At 44.6% G+C, this 23,771-nt stretch overlaps 1 protein-coding gene across 3 annotated transcripts in view; it reads right to left on the bottom strand.

Moving 5' to 3' along the window:
* The window catches only part of LOC124000363 (ankycorbin-like), a 67,251-nt gene that overhangs the window by 19,902 nt on the left and 23,578 nt on the right, over positions 1-23,771 (bottom strand). For 2 of the 3 annotated variants that reach the window (XM_046306670.1, XM_046306672.1), the window contains exons 1-5: positions 13,184-13,286; positions 12,936-13,066; positions 9,666-9,754; positions 3,473-3,537; positions 172-229 (exon numbers count right to left, since the gene is read on the bottom strand). In XM_046306670.1, coding sequence (XP_046162626.1) covers positions 172-229; positions 3,473-3,537; positions 9,666-9,754; positions 12,936-13,066; positions 13,184-13,222 — 382 coding nt within the window. In that variant the 5' untranslated portion in view covers positions 13,223-13,286. Of the gene's footprint in view, positions 1-171; positions 230-3,472; positions 3,538-9,665; positions 9,755-12,935; positions 13,067-13,183; positions 13,287-23,771 lie in introns of those variants that run through there. The other variant, XM_046306671.1, reaches the window with a different exon arrangement.

Raw genomic sequence — 23,771 nt, 5'->3', positions numbered from 1 at the left:
TATTATCCTCCTAGTTTGATGGATGTCAATTTAAGTAATTTCAGGTTGAATCTTTAATTATTGGCTAAATTACAATTTCCCAGCCATAACTTTTCATACCTTTATGTAGGTATTATAGAGCCCTTAATCATAGGTATAACACTCATTAAGTTATTTCTAACCAAGTCTTACCTGCGTGGTGAAGGGCTGTCTTCCCTGAGCAGTCCAGAGTATCCAACACACATTTACTCTGGTGGGAAAACACAGGTTTAGGTCAACATCTATATGACCATATTATTTCTTTATCACTGTGATGGTTGATCTGAAAAATGTGACTGAGCCTTAATGAACTGTGTTTGCTAAGAGTATGTCAGATGTTTTTGAGATGCATTTTAATTTGGAGTTAATGATAGTGTCCTTGCATCAGATTTCCGACAGTGTGTCAAGTCGATCTGTATGGGCAATGGCTTAGCTGGCCATTCATTTGACAGGTATGACCAGAGAGGGAAGGATATGTATTACATCTGACTTCAGCTTCCCAACTGATCAGAAAATGGTCTGAATCTCAGCATAGATAGACATAAAATTAACCCACTGAAAATAGGCTACATATCAATCACAAAAATAGCTTTAGTACATAACTGCTACACCAAAGCTTTGAATTTCATGTACAGTGAGGGAAAAAAGTCCACGAACACTTGGATTACAGAATCACCCACTACACCCGGACCAAGCGGCGTGGTGACAGGCAGCGACAGCAGAAGCAGCGAAAGGAGGAATGGACATGGGAAGACGTTTTGGGTGGCAAGGGTTGTTACACTTGGGAGGAGATACTGGCTGGAAGAGATCGCCTCCCATGGGAACAGGTGGAGGCACTTAGGAGAGCAGAGGCAGCCGGAGAGAGGAGCCGACGATACGGGGGAACACGGTTGGCAAGGAAGCCCGAAAGTCAGCCCCAAAAATGTATTGGGAAGGGGCTCAGGGAGAGTGTGGCAGAGTCAGGGTTCAGACCTGAGACAACTCCCCCTGTGTATCGTGAGGAGCAGCGATCACAGGACTTCTGTGAGAGGCGCTGGTATGAAGAGGCAGCACGGCGACGCGGATGGAAGCCTGAGAGTCAGCCCAAAAAATGTATTGGGGGGGGGGGGGGCTCACAGGGAGTATGGCTACGCCAGGTAGGAGACCTGCGCAAACTTCCTGTGCTTACCGGGGGACTAAAGAGACCGGGCAGGCACCGTGTTATTCTATGGAGCGCACGGTGTCTCCAGTGCGAGTGCATAGCCCGGTGCGGTACATACCAGCTCTTCGTATTGGCCGGGCTAGAGTGGGCATCGAGCCAGGTAAGGTTGGGCAGGCTCGGTGCTCAAGAGCTCCAGTGCGCCTGCACGGTCCGGTCTATCCAGTGCCACCTCCACACACCAGTCCTCCGGTGGCAGCTCCCCGCACCAGGCTTCCTGTGCGTGTCCTCGGTCCAGTACCACCAGTACCAGCACCACGCACCAGGCCTTCCGTGCGTCCCGCCTGTTTAGCGCCGCCAGAGCCTTTCTCCTCTCCTGTGCTGTCGGAGCCTCCTGCCTATTCAGCGCTGTCGGAGCCTTTCTCCTCTCCTGCGCTGCCGGAGTCTCCCACCTTAGGGGGGTTCTGTCACACCCTGGTCGAAGTATGTATGTTTTTCTTCATTTATTTGGTCAGGCCACGGTGTGACATGGGTTATTGTGGTGCGTTTTTGTCATGGGGTTTTTGTGGGGTGTCTAGCATAGTCTATGGCTGCCTGAGGCGGTTCTCAATCAGAGTCAGGTGATTATCGTTGTCTCTGATTGGCTGCCATATTTAGGCAGCCATATTCTTTGAGTATGTCGTGGGTGATTGTTCCTGTCTATGTGTTTGTAGTCACCAGATAGGCTGTATAGGTTTTCACGTTCCATTTGTTGTTTTTGTATTGTTCGTGTTTTTTTCTTTATTAAAGATGTATCGAACTAACCACGCTGCATTTTGGTCCGACTCTCCTTCAACGGAAGAAAGCCGTTACAAACACACTACGCCGTGAAGGACTTAAATCCTGCAGCGTCCGCAAGGTCCCCCTGCTCAAGAAAGCACATATACATGCCCGTCTGAAGTTTGCCAATGAACATCTGAATGATTCAAGAGGACAACTGGGTGAAAGTGTTGTGGTCAGATGACACCAAAATGGAGCTCTTTGGCATCAACTCAACTCGATGTGTTTGGAGGAAGAGGAATGCTACCTATGACCCCAAGAACACCATCCCCACCGTCAAACATGGAGGTGGAAACATTATGCTTTGGGGGTGTTTTTCTGCTAAGGGGACAGGACAACTTCACCGCATCAAAGGGACTATGGACGGGGCCATGTACCGTAAAATCTTGGGTGAGGACCTCCTTCCCTCAGCCAGGGCATTGAAAATGGGTCGTGGATGGGTATTCCAGCATGACAATGACCCAAAACACACGGCCAAGGTAACAAAGGAGTGGCTCAAGAAGAACGACATTAAGGTCCTGGAGTGGCCTAGCCAGTCTCCAGACTTTAATCCCATAGAAAATCTGTGGAGGGAGCTGAAGGTTCGAGTTGCCAAACGTCAGCCTCAAAACCTTACTGACTTGGAGAAGATCTGCAAAGAGGAGTGGGACAAAATCACTCCTGAGATGTGTGCAAACCTGGTGGCCAACTACAAGAAACATCTGACCTCTGATTGCCAACAAGGGGTTTGCCACCAAGTACTAAGTCATGTTTTGCAGAAGGGTCAAATACTTATTTCCTTCATTAAAATGCAAATCAAAGAATAACATTTTTGACATGCGTTTTTCTGGAATTCTTTGTTGTTATTCTGTCTGTCACTGTTCAAATAAACCTATCAGTAAAATTATAGACGGATCATTTCTTTCTCAGTGGGCAAACGTACAAAATCAGCAGGGGATCAAATACTTTTTACCCTCACTGTACCACAGTTATGACATACTGAATAATACTAACTAACAACAGTTCATGCACAGATAATGTGTTCTTAATATCTGAACTACACAAAAATACCTGAACTACAATAGGACTTGAACCAGCTGTGTACTGTACTGTTTTCCACAAGCTATAAATATTGCTCCTGCAGAAGCCTTTTATAGTATTATTTTATGTATGGCTAAACTGAGGTCATATCAGGGTTGTGTGGAAGATAGAGAGGGGTTCACGTGTTAGATCAGCAGATACATTAGGATAGACAGGAGGATCACCAGGCAGAACACAGATAGATATCACATGCCTCCCATCACAAGTTGTGTTACAGTCAGTCAGTGAACTCATCTTCACATTGGTCAGAGTGCATTTTTAACTGTTTTAGCTCTCCGGCATAGAAATCACCCATCAATAAGGGTGATAATGAACTACCCAAGAATAAATCAATGGCTTCATCCGATACAGTCAGTGAGTGAGTTATTGGTCACCATTTATGTTTGCAGTTTCATTCATTTAGTAGCTCCATCTTACCTGTATAAGCTTTTTGGCACACTCCTGATGGTTGTTTTTGGCAGCGAGGTGTAAAGCACTAAAACCTGAGGAGAAAAAGACATCCAGGTAAGACATTTTTTCATTGAATTCAACTTCCAAGTACAAATCAAATCAATCTTTATTTGCCACATGCGCCGAATACAACAAGTGTAGACCTTAACATGAAATGCTGAATACAACAAGTGTAGACCTTAACATGAAATGCTTACTTACAAGCCCTTAAACCAACAGTGCAGTTCAAGAAGAAGAAAATATATACCAAGTAGGCTAAAATAAAAAGCAATGATAAAAAGTAACAAAATAAGAATAACAATAATGAGGCTATATACAGGGGCACCGGTACCGAGTCAGTGTGCAGGGATACAGGCTGGTTGAGGTAATCTGTACAGGTAGGTAGGGGCGAAGTGCCCATGCATAGGTAACAAACAAACAGTGAGTAGCAGAAGTGTACAAGAGGGGGGGAGTGTCAAGGTAAATTGTCCGGTGGCGATTTTTATGAATTTTTCAACAGTCTAATGGTTTGGGGTTAGAACCTGTTGAGGAGCCTTTTGGTCCTAGACTGCATGTTCCGGTACTGCTTGGCGTGCGGTAGCAAAAAAAAAAAAAAACGTCTATAAGTTGGGTGACTGGACTCTGACAATTTTATGGGCTTTCCTCTGACACTTCGTATTATATAGGTCCTGGATTGCAGGAAGATTGGCCCCAGTGATGTACTGGGCAGTTCGCACTACTTTCTGTAGCGCCTTACGGCCAGATGCCGAGCAGTTGCATAACCAGGCAGTAATGCAACTGGTCAGGATGCTTTCGATGGTGCTGCTGTAGAAACGTTTGAGGATCTGGGGGCCCATGCCAAATCTTTTCAGTCTCCTGAGGGGGAAAATGTTTTGTCATGCCCTCTTCACGACTGTCTTGGTATGTTTGGACCATGATAGTTCGTTAGTGATGTGGACACCAAGAAACTTGAAACTCTCGACCCGGTCCACTACAGCCCCGTCAATGTTAATGGGGGCCTGTTCGCCCGCCTTTTCCTGTAGTCCATGATCAGCTCCTTTGTCTTGCTCACATTGAGGGAGAGGTTGTTGTCCTTGCACCACACTGCCAGTTCTCTGACCTCCTCCCTATAGGCCGCCTCATCGTTGTCGGTGATCAGGCCTACCTTTGTTGTGTCATCAGTAAATGTAATGATGCCGTTGGAGTCGTGTTCGGCCACGCAGTCGTGGGTGAACAGGGAATACAGGAGGGGACTAAGTACACATCCCTGAGGGGCCCCAGTGTTGAGGATCAGCGTGGCAGACGTGTTGTTGCCTATTCTTACCACCTGAGGGTGGCCCGTCAGGAAGTCCAGGATCCAGTTGCAGAGGGAGGTGTTCAGTCCCAGAGTCCTTAGCTTAGTGATGAGCTTCGTGGGCACCATGGTGTTGAACGCTGAGCTGTAGTCAATGAACAGCATTCTCACATGGGTGTTCCTTTTGTCCAGGTGAGAAAGAGCAGTGTGGAGCGCAATATAGATTGCATCATCTGTAGATCTGTTAGGGCGGCATGCAAATTGGGGTGGATCTAGGGTTTCTGGGATAACGGTGTTGATGTCAGCCCTGACAATCCTTTCAAAGCTATTCATCGCTACAGATGTGAGTGCTATGGGTCGGTAGTCATTTAGGCAGGTTATATCCAGGTGTGGAGTGCGATTACATGTCTGTAACCACTAGCAGTCATGTCTGTAACCACCAGCAGTCATATCTGTAACCACCAGCAGTCATATCTGTAACCACCAGCAGTCATATCTGTAACCACTAGCAGTCATATCTGTAACCACTAGCAGTCATATCTATAACCAATATCAGTCATATCTATAACCACTAGCACTCATATCTATAACCACTAGCAGTCATATCTAACCACCAGCAGTCATATCTGTAAGGTAAAAATGAAATAAAATAAATATCTGCAACCACTATCAGTCATGTCTGTAAGGTAAAAATGAAATAAAATAAATATCTGCAACCACTATCAGTCATGTCTGTAACTACTAGCAGTCATATCTGTAACCACCAGCAGTCATATCTGTAACCACTAGCAGTCATATCTGTAAGGTAAAAATGAAATAAAATAAATATCTGCAACCACTATCAGTCATGTCTGTAACCACTATCAGTCATGTCTGTAACCACTATCAGTCATGTCTGTAACCACTAGCAGTCATATATGTAACCACTAGCCTCTAACCACTAGCAGTCATATCTGTAACCAACAGCAGTCATATCTGTAACCACCAGCAGTCATATCTGTAACCACCAGCAGTCATATCTGTAACCACCAGCAGTCATATCTGTAACCACTAGCAGTCATATCTATAACCACTATCAGTCATATCTATAACCACTAGCACTCATATCTATAACCACTAGCAGTCATATCTAACCACCAGCAGTCATATCTGTAACCACTAGCAGTCATATCTGTAACCACCAGCAGTCATATCTGTAACCACTAGCAGTCATATCTGTAAGGTAAAAATGAAATAAAATAAATATCTGCAACCACTATCAGTCATGTCTGTAACCACTAGCAGTCATATATGTAACCACTAGCAGATAAATATGTAACCATATCTGTAACCACTAGCAGTCATATCTGTAACCACTAGTCTCTAACCACTAGCAGTCATAACTGCAACCCCTATCAGTCATGTTTGTAACCACTATCAGTCATGTCTGTAACCACTAGCAGTCATATCTGTAACCACTAGCAGTCATATATGTAACCACACGCAGTCATATATGTAACCACACGCAGTCATATCTGTAACCACTAGCAGTCATATCTGTAACCACTAGCAGTCATATCTGTAACCACTAGCATTCATATCTGTAACTACTAGCAGTCATATCTATAACCCCAGGCAGTCATATCTGTAACCACCAGCAGTCATATCTGTAACCACCAGCAGTCATGTCTATAACCACTAGCAGTCATATCTGTAACCACCAGCAGTCATATCTGTAATCATGTCTATAACCACTAGCAGTCATATGTGTAACCACTAGCAGTCATATGTGTAACCACTAGCAGTCATATGTGTAACCACTAGCAGTCATCTGTGTAACCACTAGCAGTCATATCTGTAACAACTAGCAGTCATATCTGTAACCCCAGGCAGTCATATCTGTAACCACTAGCAGTCATATCTGTAACCACTAGCAGTCATATCTGTAACCACTAGCAGTCATATCTGTAACCACTAGCAGTCATATCTACAGTGCCTTGCGAAAGTATTCGGCCCCCTTTAACTTTGCGACATTTCAGGCTTCAAACATAAAGATATAAAACTGTATTTTTTTGTGAAGAATCAACAACAAGTGGGTCACAATCATGAAGTGGAACGACATTTATTGGATATTTCAAACTTTTTTAACAAATCAAAAACTGAAGAATTGGGCGTGCAAAATTATTCAGCCCCTTTACTTTCAGTGCAGCAAACTCTCTCCAGAAGTTCAGTGAGGATCTCTGAATGATCCAATGTTGACCTAAATGACTAATGATGATAAATACAATCCACCTGTGTGTAATCAAGTCTCCGTATAAATGCACCTGCACTGTGATAGTATCAGAGGTCCGTTAAAAGCGCAGAGAGCATCATGAAGAACAAGGAACACACTAGGCAGGTCCGAGATACTGTTGTGAAGAAGTTTAAAGCCGGATTTGGATTCAAAAAGATTTCCCAAGCTCTAAACATCTCAAGGAGCACTGTGCAAGGGATAATATTGAAATGGAAGGAGTATCAGACCACTGCAAATCTACCAAGACCTGGCCGTCCCTCTAAACTTTCAGCTCATACAAGGAGAAGACTGATCAGAGATGCAGCCAAGAGGCCCATGATCACTCTGGATGAACTGCAGAGATCTATAGCTGAGGTGGGAGACTCTGTCCATAGGACAACAATCAGTCGTATATTGCACAAATCTGGCCTTTATGGAAGAGTGGCAAGAAGAAAGCCATTTCTTAAAGATATCCATAAAAAGTGTCGTTTAAAGTTTGCCACAAGCCACCTGGGAGACACACCAAACATGTGGAAGAAGGTGCTCTGGTCAAATGAAACCAAAATGGAACTTTTTGGCAACAATGCAAAACGTTATGTTTGGTGTAAAAGCAACACAGCTCATCAGCCTGAACACACCATCTCCACTGTCAAACATGGTGGTGGCAGCATCATGGTTTGGGCCTGCTTTTCTTCAGCAGGGACAGGGAAGATGGTTAAAATTGATGGGAAGATGGATGGAGCCAAATACAGGACCATTCTGGAAGAAAACCTGATGGAGTCTGCAAAAGACGAGACTGGGACGGAGATTTGTCTTCCAACAAGACAATGATCCAAAACATAAAGCAAAATCTACAATGGAATGTTTCAAAAATAAACATATCCAGGTGTTAGAATGGTCAAGTCAAAGTCCAGACCTGAATCCAATCGAGAATCTGTGGAAAGAACTGAAAACTGCTGTTCACAAATGCTCTCAATCCAACCTCCCTGAGCTCGAGCTGTTTTGCAAGGAAGAATGGGAAAAAAATTCAGTCTCTCGATGTGCAAAACTGATAGAGACATACCCCAAGCGACTTACAGCTGTAATCGCAGCAAAAGGTGGTGCTACAAAGTATTAACTTAAGGGGGCTGAATAATTTTGCACGCCCAATATTTCAGTTTTTGATTTGTTAAAAAAGTTTGAAATATCTAATAAATGTCGTTCCACTTCACGATTGTGTCCCACTTGTTGTTGATTCTTCACAAACAAATACAGTTTCATATCTTTATGTTTGAAGCCTGAAATGTGGCAAAAGGTCTCAAAGTTCAAGGGGGCCGAATACTTTCGCAAGGCACTGTATAACCACTAGCAGTCATGTCTGTAACCACTAGCAGTCATATCTGTAACCACTAGCAGTCATGTCTGTAACCACTAGCAGTCATGTCTGTAACCACTAGCAGTCATATATGTAACCACTAGCAGTCATATCTGTAACCACTAGCAGTCATCTCTGTAACTACTAGCAGTCATATCTGTAACTACTAGCAGTCATATCTATAACCCCAGGCAGTCATATCTGTAACCACCAGCAGTCATATCTGTAATCATGTCTATAACCACTAGCAGTCATCTGTGTAACCCCAGGCAGTCATATCTGTAACCACTAGCAGTCATATCTGTAACCACCAGCAGTCATATCTGTAATCATGTCTATAACTACTAGCAGTCATCTGTGTAACCAGGCAGTCATATCTGTAACCACTCGTCATATCTGTAACCACTCACAGTCATATCTGTAACCACTCGCAGTCATATCTGTAACCACTAGCAGTCATATCTGTAACCACTCGCAGTCATATCTGTAACCACTCGCAGTCATATCTGTAACCACTCGCAGTCATATCTGTAACCACTCGCAGTCATATCTGTAACCACTCGCAGTCATATCTGTAACCACTCGCAGTCATATCTGTAACCACTCGCAGTCATATCTGTAACCACTCGCAGTCATATCTGTAACCACTAGCAGTCATATCTGTAACCACTCGCAGTCATATCTGTAACCACTCGCAGTCATATCTGTAACCACTAGCAGTCATATCTGTAACCACTAGCAGTCATATATGTAACAACTATTAGTAAAATCATACTTGAGAAAAGTTTTTGGGCAGATTAGTTCTACAGGGAATGTTCACCTACAGTATGCTCAGGATAGACTCACGTTATGTAAGTAGCTCTGCCTTCAAATATTAATCTGGATCTCAAATCAAATACATGCGCCGAATAAAACAGGTGTCCACCTTACAGTGAAATGCTTACTCAAAAGCCCTTAACCAACAATGCAGTTCAAGAAATGCAGCTAAGAAAATATTTACCAAATAAACCAAAAATTATAAAAAGTAACACAATAAAATAACAATAATGAGGCTATATACAGGGGCTACCGGTACAAAGTAAATGTGTGGGGGTACAGGTGAGTCGAGGTAATTTGTACATGCAGGTAGGGGTAAAGTGACTATGCATAGATGATAAACAGCAAGTAGCAGCAGTTTAAAAATAAATGGGATGGGTGGGGGGGGGGGGTCAATGCAAATAGTCTGGGTGGGCTTTTGATTCATTGTTGGGCAGGCACAGTACCAAGTTTGTAGTCCACTAACCTGAGGCGTCTATGACAGATGTGTCTGCTCCATGGGCCAGCATGACTGCCAGACATTCAGTTTGACCACGGGTGGCAGCCACATGGAGACTGTATGGGGAGAGAGAGACAGCACAGAGCAACATCATGATCAGTCTAATACAAGGGAGATACAACAGGTCATTGGATGAATAAACAGAAAGTACAGCGATCAAATCTGAAAAAAAAATTCCCTACAAGTCCTTCTATAAAAAGAAAATGAAGGTAATTGACATCGGTCAATATAATTTTCACTGGCTCGATCTGCTTCTTTAATTAAGGTGGAAACATCAAGAAAATGTTAAGTAGTGTGGGGACTATTGAATTCTGTGCTAAAGAATGAGTTTATTCAGCATGCGCCAATGTACTGATTATGTTCTGAGCTTTGCCTTTCACATGTGTTGTTAGAACAGGGTTAGTGCACTGTTGTGGATCAATGAGCATTGCTCTCTAGGCCATCACACAGACTCACAGAGCTAACACACACAGAGCTAACACAGGCAGCTGGGTTACACGTAGGACCCCTCCACTGAAGAACTTGAAGACAGAGCAATTACCACTGCTATAGAGGATGTCTTCACTACATTGAAACAGGAAACAGCTTAACAGATTTGGAAGAGAAAGCAAAACCATTTCTTCCAAATAGTTGTTGTCACTTATTTAATGAACAGAGATGATCTAATATAGGAATACTGAGAAAAGCAAGTGTTTAGACTATTTCATTGACCTTTCTCGTGAAATGTATTCCCCTCAGAATGGAAAGCAATTTAAAACACACTTGCCTGACGAACATGTTTGATATGCCTGGCACAGACCGATAACTTTCAGGGGTAATTCTGTTTTCTACAACAGCTTCCTCAGATAGCCCACATTTCAACACCAAATACACTTCCTCAAGTACATCAATTGCAAGGTCCATGCAGGGAAATTGTAATCTGCTTTACCTCATTTCTATCAGCATGTTAACTTCTCTAGGATAGGGGGCAGCATTTGGAATTTTGGATGAAAAGCATGCCCAATTTCAACTGCCTGCTACTCATCCCCAGAAGATAAGATATGCATATCATTAGTATATTTGGATCGAAAACCCTCTGAAGTTTCAAACCCTGTTTGAATCATGTCTGTGAGTATATCAGAACTTATGTAGCAGGCGAAACCCCGAGGACAAACCATTCAGATTTTTTTTTTTAGGTCACCCTGTTTTCAATGAGGTTTCATTGGGAATCCAGATTTCTAAGGGACTTGCTTGCAGTTCCTACCGCTTCCACTGGATGTCACCAGTCTTTAGAAATTGGTTGAGGTTATTCCTTTGTGTAATGAAGTACGGCCATCTTGAAAAAGTGTCACTTCATGTGTACTGTTTGATAGAGGTGCAAGATCAGAAAGCATGCTTCAGTTTTTTTTCTTCCTGTATTGAACACAGATCATCCAGTCTTCAATTTTATAGATTATTTACTTTTTTTAAATACCTAAAGTTGTATTACAAAAGTAGTTTGAAATGTTTTGGCAAAGTTTACAGGTAACTTTTGAGATATTTTGTCATCACGTTGCGCAAGTTGGAACCGGTGTTTTTCTGGATCAAACGCGCCAAATAAATGAACATTTTGGCTATATATGGATGGAATTAATCGAACAAAAGGACCATTTGTAATGTTTATGGGACATATTGGAGTGCCAACAGAAGAAGCTCGTCAAAGGTAAGGCATGATTTATATTTTTATTTCTGCGTTTTGTGTCACGCCTGCAGGGTTGAAATGTTCTCTCTTTCATTTACTATGGTGCTATGCTCAAATAATAGCATTGTTTGCTTTCGCCGAAAATCCTTTTTTAAATCTGATATGTTGGCTGGATTCACAACATGTGTAGCTTTAATTTGGTATCTTACATGTGTGATTTGATTTTTATGGGAATTTATTTGAATTTGGCGCTCTGCATTTTCTCTGGATTTTGGCCAAGTGGGACGCTACCATCCCACATATCCCAGAGAGGTTAAATGTGCAACCAGAGGGAAAAAAACTCTAGACCACCTTTACTCCACTCACGGAGATGAGTACAAAGCTCTCCCTCGCCCTCCATTTGGCAAATCTGGCCATAATTATATCCTCCTGATTCCTGCTTACAAGCAAAAATTATAGTAGGAAGTACCAGTGACTCGGTCAATAAAAAAGTGGTCAGACGAAGCAGATGCTAAGCTACAGGACTGTTTTGCTAGCACAGACTGGAATATGTTCAGGGACTCTTCCAATGGCATTGAGGAGCTACCATCAATACAGGACTAAGATCGAATCGTACTACACCAGCTCCGAAGCTCGGTGGATGTGGCAGGGCTTGCAAACAATTACAGACTACCAAGGGAAGCACACCCAAGAGCACACCCAAGAGATAACCAGTGACACTAGTCTACCAGACGAGCAAAACTACTTCTATGCTTGCTTCGAGGGAAATAACACTGAAACATGCATGAGAGCATCACCTATTCTGGACGATTGTGTGATCACACCCCCCACAGCCGATGTGAGTAAGACCTTTAAACAGGTCAACATTCACAAGACTGATTACCAGAACGTGTACTGCGAGCATGTACAACTACAGTAGGGAGAACAAGTATTTGATACACTGCCGATTTTGCAGGTTTTCCTACTTACAAGGGTTGTAGAGGTCTATATGTTTTTTATCATAGGTACACTTCAACTGTGAAAGGTGGAATCTAAAACAAAAATCCAGAAAATCACATTGTATGATTTTTAAGTAATTAATTTTCATTATGGGAACTGTATATTTGTTTTATAGGCTATCAATGAAAGGCCATTGACCATCACAGGTCTCTAACCATGATAAAATCTCAAACTAATCTAACTCCACATGACTGAGTCCTTTTTCAACTGAAGTCGTCTCAAGATACTGTATCTAGGGTAGTTCAGTTCAGTAGCATCTCCAATAGTGACAGGGACTATGGCTTATTGATCTGAACATTTGCCTGGGGGCAATTCTATCACTATCAACTATTGTAGATGTGTCATTATAGAACTTTGAGGGAATATCTAAGTACTGTAACTTCATTTCTGCACTCAAAAGGTATCAATATTGGAATGTTAGATGTTTCAGGGAAGATGAGCAGAAATGTGATTGATTTTAACAATAAACATTACTATACTGATATTCCACATTGTCCCTCAATTCAGTTTGCACAACACAATTCCCTGTTTCTAATCTGTGTCTGACCAAACCCTGTCCCTCAACCCTTGATACTCACGCTGACTTGCCCTCACTGTCCAGTTTGAACGCGCTGGCTCCTTTCTTGGTGAGGAGGGAGGCCACCTTCTCTACCTCCCCATGTTCCACAGCTGCCATGAGGCGCTCATCATTTTTGCTCCATTCATGGGCCTGAGGAGAGAGAGATATAGAACATCAGAGGTTAATGCTTCTTATTCACAGTTGAATATATCTATTACTGAATCATTACTGTTGAAACCTGGTGTGGCGAAAACCACAGCCCCTTACCTGTTGTAGACAATTAGCATAAAATATGAAAGACGTCATAGCTGTTTGTTGGTTTTACTCCACCATGAACCTAACGCAATTCAGCCTGTGAACGCGGCCAGCCATGTCTCTCTGATAACCTCAAGTCTAGAGGGTGATTATCCCATTTAGGCTTAATCCTTAAGTAGGGAGCTTCCCATTACATAACCGGAGGAAAACACGTTTCATTATGGCATATAGGCATCAGGCATGCTGAACCAGACCTCTGTTTCAACACCGTCAACAGAAGATTGTGTCACTTTCAACATATTTTGAAGACCGTGGCCAGTCATGACACGACAGTCATTCAGTTCGAAACGCATTGCCTGTACTTCGCTTTCTCACCTAAAACCATTGGATCGTATTTCTGTGATAACACAATGCCTAAGGAAGCCAGCATCCCCTTACACCTAAACCATGAAATCAATGCCTCAAATGAAAGCTTCTCTGCAGAGATTTACATGGGCATGAATTTCACCGGAGCCCATGAACGGTTGAAATGCACCGAAAATGACTAATGTCCTAAACTCAGTTGCAGTCCATTTTCACAACGAATTTCGCACATTTGCAACCCTGATTGACTGTCAAGACATACAGGGCTCCAGCCTGACCTTATAGTGAGGGCTGTGTGTTCCTTCTTGAGGTGACGGGCTGGCTTCACTGACTCTCACTGACTCTGTCCTACCCTGCCTGGCATGCTCATACACACAGGCTTGATTATAGCAGCCATGCACCCATTCACTTCCATCTATTCGTAGGGTTAAGGCACTGGCTTAACTGTTAGGATGATGGGAGGCTCAGTCTGAAAGAGAAGAGTTATGAACCGGGGGGAAAGAGTATCTATTCTCTCCACACACACAGAGAGAGAGAGAAAGGAGGAGGGAAAGTAAGGTGCATGACGCATGTACTGAGCTTTACAGATCTGACATCTTTATTTGATCACTCATTTGTCACATAGAATTTTCCTGCACAGTAGGAAATGCTAAATCTAAAAATTTGCCCTAATGACTTGATTTGCCCCAACCCCTACAAAAATGTAATAGTCCACATAATAATTTACGTTTCCTGTTGCTGCAAGATTATTTTCCTGCTGTGAGAAGCAGGGTCAAATCAGGATGGTGCACCTGTATGTGCTGCTTTGAAATAAACTGTCTGGTCTGGTAGCTCGCATCAATTCAGTTTTTTTAGGGCCATGATCCTTCAATAGAAGTGTCATCATAAGTCAAGATTTCTATGAGACACATTTCACAAGGCCAAGAGGTTTTAAAGTATATGAATGGTAGGAGATGCTATTCCATGGTGTCCTTTCCTACGCTATTTCAAAGTTAAGCCATGTTGTTAGTTCTACCATCTCTACACTGCCACGTGAGGAAGGGGCCTGTAAACTCAGGTATGCAGAGATGAGCTGCAGAAAGAGCAGAGGGTTAGTGCTGTGATGGGTATTGAATAACTGTAACTGACGGTTACGGATAAAGACCGCCATGGAAATAAAATAAGTCAACTGTTTAAATAGGCCTACATAAAAAAATGTAGATAAACTTGACCTAATAGCGGGAGTGTTTACTAATGATTATAAGCTATTTATTTGCTAACTTAATCTGTCTACATCTCCTCCTCTTTTCAACATTTGTTTGATGCACCAGCAGCTAATCCATTAGTATACGGTCTGGTATACAGTATGTTATAAACTGGGACATTAGAGTCCTGAGTGCTGATTGGCTGACAGAAATGGTATATCAGACATATACAGAAGCTCTGAGACAAATGAGACGTGGATTTTGTGTCTAATTCAGAGGCTGAATTGGCAAGCCAAAATATTGAAGTGCCTTTGAATGGGGGAATGGTGTGTCAAGAATGGTCCACCACTTTAAGGACATCCTGCCAACTTGACACAACTGTGGGAAGCATTGGAGTCGACATGGACCAGCATCCCTGGGGAATGTTTTCGGCACCTTGTAGAGTCCATGCTCTGACTAATTGAGGCTGGTCTGAGGGCAAAAGGGGGTGCAACTCAATATTAGGAAGGTGTTCCTAATCTTTTGTACACTCGTTGAATATCACCCTTAACTTTTCTCTGCAGTGTATATGATAGGCTACATTGATGTAGCATCATCCTATAATGTAGACCATTTTTTTCCTATCCTACAGAAAGGATTTGAAGCTAAGTTCTACTCCTAGTGGCCAGTTTTTCAGGTTCACCAGGTTTTCACATGTGCAACCAGAGGGCCACCTTTACCTCACACAGAGATATGCATACAAAGCTCTCCCTCACCCTCCATTTAGAAAATCTGATCATAATACGATCCTCCTGATTCATGCTTACAAGCAAAAACTAAAGCTGGAAGTACCAGTGACTCGCTCAACACGTAAGCGGTCAGATGACATGGATGCTACGCTACAGGACTGTTTTGCTAGCACAGACAGGAATATGTTCCGGGATTCATCCAATGGCATTGAGGTGTATACCAACTTAGTCATCGGTTTGATCAAGAAGTGTATCGATGACGACGTCCCCACAGTGACCGTAGGTACATATCCCAACAGAAGCCATGGACTACAGTCAACATCTGCATCGAGCTAAAGGCTAAAGCTGCCTCTTTCAAGGAGCGGGACACTAATCCGGACACCTAAGAAGAATCCCGCTACGGCCTCAGATGATCCATCAAACAAGCAAAGCGTCAATACAGAATTAAGATTTAATCCTACTACACCGGCTTCGACGCTCGTCGGATGTGGTTACGGATTACAAAGGGAAACCCAGACACGAGTTGCCCAGTGACGCGAGCTAAATGCCTTTTATGCAACACTAAAGCAGGCACGAGAGCACAAGCTGTTCTGGATGACTGTGTGATGCCGATGTGAGCAAGACCTTTAATCAGGTCAACAATTCATAAACCCGCGGGGCCAGCGGGCCTAAATTATTACTACCCCAGCACTCACATCAGTAGCCATGAAATGCCTTGAAAGCCTGGTCATGGCTCACATCAACAGCATCCTCCCGGATACCCTAGATCCACTCCAATTTGCATACCGCCCTAACAGATCTACAGATGACGCAATTGTAATCGCACTCCACACTGCCTTTTCCCACCTGGACAAAAGGAACACCCATGTGAGAATGCTGTTCATTGACAACAGCTCAGCGTTCAACACCATGGTGCCCACGAAGCTCATCACTAAGCTAAGGACCCTGGGACTAAACACCTCCCTCTGCAACTGGATCCTGGACTTCCTGCTGGGCCGCCCTCAGGTGGTAAGGGTAGGCAACAACACGTCTGCCACGCTGATCCTCAACACTGGGGCCGCTCAGGTGTGTGTACTTAGTCCCCTCCTGTATTCCCCGTTCACCCACGACTGTGTGGCCAAACACGACTCCAACACCATCATTAAGGTTGCTGACGACAATAGTGGTAGGCCTGATCACCAACAACGATGAGACAGCCAATAGGGAGGAGGTCAGAAAACTGGCAGTGTGGTGCCAGGACAACAACCTCTCCCTCAATGTGAGCAAGACAATCGTGGACTACAGAAAAAAGGCGGGATGAACAGGCCCCCATTAACATCAATGGGGCTGTAGTGGAGCGGGTCGAGAGTTATGTCCTTGGTGTCCACATCACCAACAATCTATCATGGTCCAAACACACCAAGACAGTCGTGAAGAGGGCACGACAAAACACATGGGTCCCCAGATCCTCAAAAAGATCTACAGCTGCACCATTGAGAGCATCCTGACCAGTTGCATCACTGCCTGGTATGGCAACTGCTTGGTATCTGACTGTAAGGCGCTACAGAGGGTAGTGCGTACGGCCCTGCAATCCAGGACCTATATAATAGGCGGTGTCAGAGGACTGTTTTCTCTGCTACCGCACGGCAAGCGGCACCGGGGCGCCAAGTCTAGCAACAAAAGGCTCCTTAACAGATTCTACCCCCAAGCCATAAGCCTGCTGAACAATTAATCAAATGGCCACCGGACTATTACATTGACGCGCCCCACCCCCTTCCATTTGTTTTATACACTGCTGATACTCTGATTATTATCTATGCATTATCTATTATCTATAGTCACTTCACCCCTACCTACATGTACAAAGTACCTCTAACCTGTACCCCCGCACACTGACTCGGCACCGGTACCCCCTGTATATAGCGTTGTTATTGTAATGTTATTGTGCTACTTTTTATTATTTTTTTACTTTAGTTTATTTGGTACATATTTTCATAACTCTTCTTGAACTTGTTGGTTAAAGGCTTGTTAGTAGGCACTTCACGGTAAGGTCTTCACTTGTTGTATTCAGTGCATGTGACAAAAAATTTGATTAGATTTTTTGAAACCATCCCTGGTCTTTGTGGTTGAATCTGTGTTTGAAATTCAATGCTCGACTGACGGATCTTGGAGATAATTGTATGTGTGAGGTACAGAGACGAGGTAGTTATTCAAAACTAATCTTGCCATAAAAGGGGTTATTAAATACTTATTCACTCAAGACATGTCCGCTTTTCATTTTTTATTCATTTATTCATATTCCTTCATTATGGGGTATTGTGTGTAGGCTCCATTTTAAATGCAGGCTGTAACAAAACATTTAGAAAAGTTGGTGAGAATAATTTCTGAAGACTCTGCATGTACTCACAAAAATGCTTTTATACCGCATGAATTTGTCCATGTGTTGTGATTGAACAGTGGTGTTCACTGCTTACTGCGGACAGTGCTTGGTTTATAAATTAATGTATCCCTTGCTGTTGTAACACTATCTGAGCCGTGCTGGCGAAGGACCTTGTGACCTGCAGTTTGTACACAGCAGGGCCACAGCAGGGGCCAGGGGAAAGTAGAGCAGCGAGGTCAGCTCTGATAGATACTGTAGAGGGGCTGAGTGTCTGCTAGCTTTTATCATCTCTGTCACTATTTTTGGTATGCAGCGTAATGAGACACAGCTCTCCAAGAGATTTGGGAATAGCCAGCGTTATTCCAGTCGGCTAGGCTAACTACAGCCAGCTAGTTGAGAGTAGGGAAAAGTCAAGCCGTAAAATCCAGCAGCTCATCACACTCAATTTCCTGGTAATTAAATATCTGAAACAGTGAGTGTTACAGGATAGACAGAGAGGGTTGAGTAAGACAGACAGACATTCAGTAGGGCTGTGACGAGTATAGATTTTTGGGTAACGATTAATTGTCATGCAAATTACCACGGTTATTGTCATAGCTAATTGTCATTTTTGTTGAAAACATATTTGAGCCTGTAATGTATCATAATGCATCTTTGAAAAGTATCTACAACATACATAATGAATACTTTGGTGACATCTCAAAAATAAAATGGTTTTGACAACTTGGAACTTTTGGAAATTAAGATTCTCCTGACCACGCTGTTATGTTCATGAAATTATAACAAATTTTACCCTCTACATAAATAAAAAACTGTTATTCTAAACTATATCTACTTGAAAGTAAAGTTGAATCCCACCCATCCTAAAATGTATTAAGTAAGTAGCCTTGCACGAGCCTTGGCTTGTGCGAGCTGGGACAGCTCATAGGGCAGGAACCTATCCCCTGTTTCTCTAGCTGTCACGAATATTACGGAAGGGGACTCCCCTTCTTGTTCGGGTGGCGCTCGGCGGTCGTCGTCGTCAGTCTACTAGCTATCGCTGATCTGTTGTTCTGTGTTACTTTAGTTCTGTCTAATTGGTAGCACCTGTTTCTTGTTTGGTTGTTAGGGTAGGGTTATATATGGTCTGTTCAGCCCGCTTCTGTTTCGTGCGGGCTTGTTTGTCTGTTTTGTTGGTTGAGTGTATTTTTGTTTGCATTTGGGTTTCACGCTGTCCGTTTATATTTTCTGTTCATTTGTGTTTCTACTTTTGTTCATGTTATGTTTCCGGGATATTAAAGCGTGTTTTTTCCCAACCCTTTTGCTCTCTGCGCCTGACTCCACACCTAATCACTCATTTACCGTTACAGAAGCCCGCACCGTGATTTGGAGTCAGCAGGAGCAGCGACCACTCCTCTTCCCACTATGGAGGAGTGAGTCCATCAGCACACGTCCATCCTCCATCGCCTAGGATCAGAGATGGATCAGATGATGGAGAGGATGGAACGTTGGGAGAGGAATGGTATCCCTACTACCCCACCGACCCTCCCACCAGCAACTCTACCATCTCCCCCATCTGGATCCGGTTCCAGCGCTCTGCTCATGACGCCTCCGAGGAAGTACGATGGAGCAGCGACGGGGTGCCAGGGATTCCTGCTTCAATTAGACCTCTACCTGGCCACCGTTCGGCCGGCTCCCTCGTCAGAGGAGAGAGTAGGGGTCCTCATCACATGCCTTACCAGTAGAGCCCTGGAGTGGGCTAATGCAGTCTGGAACGGGCCCGACTCAGCGAGGGACAACTACCCGGAGTTCACCCGCCGTTTCAGGGCCGTGTTCGATCACCCTCCAGAAGGTCGAGCGGCGGGTGAGAGATTGTTCCATCTTAGACAGGGGACGAGGAGCGCACAGGACTTCGCACTGGAGGTCCGGACCTTGGACCCAGGAGCAGGGTGGAACGACAGGGCCCTGATAGACCATTACAGGTGTAGCCTGAGAGAGGACGTCCGTAGGGAGCTGGCCTGTCGAGATACTACACTTAGCCTGGATGGACTGATAGACCTGTCGATCTGGTTGGACCATCTGCTAGCTGCTCGTGGATGTTCTGAAAGGGTCCTGTCAGTTCTACCTCTTGACCTTCCTGCTCCTATCCCGATGGAGCTAGGAGGGACCGCGTCAAGGGAGATCGGAGGAGGAAGCTCCTCCTGTACCAGTTGTGGCCGGAGAGGGCACACGTCTGGTCGGTGCTGGAGGAATTCATCTGGGAATCGAGAGGGCAGGCAGAACACTCATCGGTCACCCCAGGTGAGTAAGCACCACACTCTCTCAGAGTTTCCTGTTGGTCACATGTTCCTATTCATTTGTTTCCTTAATTATTCTCCTTCTCTCCAGCATAAGGCACTGGTAGATTCAGGCGCAGCTGGAAACTTTATAGATCGCGGACTCGCTCAGAGGTTGAGGATTCCGTTAGTAAAAGTAGAACCCCCTTTTACTGTGCACTCTTTAGATAGTCGACCATTAGGGTCAGGGCTGGTGAAGAAAGCCACAATTTCATTGGAGATGATTACGCAGGGGAATCACAAGGAGCGAATTAGTTTGTTCCTTATCGATTCACCTGCGTTTCCAGTTGTACTGGGGATTCTCTGGCTAGCTATTCATAATCCTACGACTTCGTGGAAACAGGGAACTCTACAGGGGTGGTCTGATGAGTGTTCATGCAGGTGTGTAGGGGTTTCCATCGGTGCGACAACGGTGGAGAGTCCAGACCAGGTTTCCACCGTGCACATTCCAGCTGAGTATGACGATTTGGCTATCGTTTTCAGTAAAAAGAAGGCGACCCAATTACCACCCCATAGGCAGGGGGATTGCGTGATAAACCTCCAGGTTAACGCTGCACTCCCTAGGGGTCATGTGTATCCTTTGTCCCAGGAGGAGAAGGTGGCTATGGAAACTTATATCACCGAGGCTCTGGGACAGGGGTACATTCGGCCCTCCATGTCACCTGTCTCTTCGAGTTTCTTTTTTGTGAAGAAAAAAAAGATGGTGGTTTACGTCCATGTATTGATTATAGAGGTCTAAATTCCATCACAGTGGGTTTTAGTTACCCACTACCTCTCATTGCTACGGCAGTGGAATCATTTCACGGAGCGCAGTTCTTCACTAAACTGGATCTCAGGAGTGCTTATGATCTGGTGCGTATTTGGGAGGGAGATGAGTGGAAAACTGCATTTAGCACTACTTCTGGCCATATAGTACCTCATCATGCCATACGGTTTAAAGAATGCTCCAGCGATATTTCAATCCTTCATGGATGAGATTCTCAGAGACCTGCACGGACAGGGTGTAGAGGTGTATATTGACGATATTTTAATCTACTCCGCTACACGCACTGCGCATGTATCTCTTGTGCGCAAGATTCTTAGACAACTGCTGGAGCATGAACTGTATGTGAAGGCGGAGAAATGTGAGTTTTCCAAACAGTCAGTTTCCTTCCTGGGTTATCGCATTTCCAGCTCTGGGTTGGTAATGGAGGGCGACCGCGTAAAGGCCGTGCGTAATTGGCCGACTCCGACCAAAATAAAGGAGGTGCAGCGGTTCTTGGGGTTCGCTATTACTACCGGAGGTTTATCCGGGGTTTTGGTCAGGTAGCTGCCCCTATTACCTCACTGCTGAAGGGGGGGCCGGTGCGTTTGCAGTGGTCAGCAGAGGCGAACGGAGCTTTTCATAAGTTTAAGGCGATGTTTACTGAGGCGCCGGTGCTGGCGCATCCGGACCCTTCTTTGGCGTTTATAGTAGAGGTGGACGCATCCGAGGCTGGGGTTGGAGCGGTGCTCTCACAGCGTTCGGGTACGCCACCGAAGCTCCGCCCATGTGCCTTTTTTTCCGAAAAAGCTCGGGCCAGCGGAGCGGAATTATGATGTGGGGGATAGGGAGTTGTTGGCTATGGTTAAGGCCCTGAAGGTGTGGAGACACTGGCTTGAGGGGGCTAAGCACCCTTTCCTTATCTGGACTGACCACCGTAACCTGGAGTATATCCGATCAGCTAGGAGACTGAATCCTCGTCAGGCAAGGTGGGCCATGTTTTTCACTAGATTTCGTTTCACTATCTCGTATAGACCAGGTTCCCTCAACACTAAGGCCGACGCGCTGTCAAGACTCTATGCCACTGAGGACAGGTCCATCGATCCTACTCCCATCATTCCGGCAGCTAAGCTGGTGGCACCAGTAGTATGGGATGTGGACGCGGACATCGAGCGGGCGCTAAGGGAGGAACCTACGTCTCACAGTGTCCGGAGGGTCGTAGGTACATAGAATCGCACATCCCTCCTCAAAGTGGGCCACCAGTACTTCCTCTCAAGACCTCTCACTGTCCTAAAAATACCTGGGTGACCCGACGAGGGTAGACAATGAGCCCATCGAATCAGTTGATCACGAACAGCCAGCGGCAGCCAGTCTACTAGCTATCGCCGATCCGTTGTTCTGTGTTCCTTTAGTTCTGTCTAAGTGGTAGCACCTGTTTGTTTGGTTGTTAGGGTACAGCCCGCTTCGGTTTCCTGCGGGCTTGTTTGTCTGTTTTGTTGGTTGAGTGTATTTTTGTTTGCATTTGGGTTTCACGCTGTCCGTTTATATTTCTGTTCATTTGTGTTTCTACTTTTGTTTATGTTATGTTTCCGGGACATTAAAGCGTGTTTTTTCCCCACACCTTTTGCTCTCTGCGCCTGACTCCACACCTCATCACTCATTTACCGTTACACTAGCGTGTGGCAACTTGATGTACCAGCACACCCCCTGGCCAGGACGCTAGTCTAAAGCCGGTCCTTAACCCCAATCTATGTATAGATTTTTTTGTTCATGATTATTGCACATAATTTTCTATTATACAATTATTGTGCCAGTCCTAACAGTCAGTTCAGTGAAGGAGTGAGCCAGATCAAGACACAGACCAAGGCTCTGGCGTCAGACCAAGGCTCTGGCGTCAGACCAAGGCTCTGGCGTCTGTCCTCATGCCTCGCGCCACTGTCGACCCCATCGTTCACCACATTCTTTGAAAACCCTAATAGGTCTACGAGGACAAGTTCCTGCCTGGTTTAGATCTTGTCTATCAAGAATACACCAGTCTCAACATCAACAGTGAAGTGACGACTCCGGGATGTTGGCTTTCTAGGCAGAGTTGCAAAGAAAAAGCCATATCTCAGACTGGCCAATAAAAAGAAAAAGATTAAGATGGGCAAAATAGCACAGACACTGGACAGAGGAACGCTGCCTAGAAGGCCAGCATCCCGGAATTGCCTCTTCACTGTTGACGTTGAGACTGGTGTTTTACGGGTATCATTTAATGAAGCTGCCAGTTGAGGACTTGTGAGGAGTCTGTTTCTCAAACTAGACACTCTAATGTACTTGTCATCTTGCTCAGTTGTGCACCGGGGCCTCCCACTCCCTTTCTATTCTGGTTAGAGACAGTTTGCGCTGTTCTGTGAAGGGAGTAATACACAGCGTTGTACCATATCTTCAGTATCTTGGCAATTCCTCGCATGGAATAGCCTTAATTTCTCAGAACAAGAATAGACTGATGAGTTTCAGAAGAAAGTCCTTTGTTTCTGGCCATTATTAGCCTGTTATCAAATGATGATGCTCCAGTGCCACGCCCTGACAATAGAGCCCTTGGGGTTCTCTATGGTGCAATAGGTCATAGCGTGACTAGGGGGTGTTCTAGTCTTGAATTTATATGTTGGTGTGAGTATGGTTCCCAATTGGAGGCAGCTGATGATCGTTGCCTCTAATTGGGGATCATACTTAGTGTGGTCCTTTTTCCACCTGCGTTTGGTCCGCTCATTATGTATGCAACGAACGTGACAGAATATCCCACCACTACAGGACCAAGCATTGTACCATGGAGGTAAAGGAGAGCTGGACATGGGAGGAAATAATGGGTGGATGCGAGACCCTTCCTTGGCGGAGTATAGGAGGACAGCGACGACACCGGGGTCCTC

Source organism: Oncorhynchus gorbuscha, linkage group LG16, assembly GCF_021184085.1.
Source record: "Oncorhynchus gorbuscha isolate QuinsamMale2020 ecotype Even-year linkage group LG16, OgorEven_v1.0, whole genome shotgun sequence".
Lineage (NCBI taxonomy): Eukaryota > Metazoa > Chordata > Actinopteri > Salmoniformes > Salmonidae > Oncorhynchus > Oncorhynchus gorbuscha.
The sequence above is the reverse complement of the archived record's forward strand: the minus strand, read 5'-3'. Positions and strand labels throughout refer to the sequence as shown.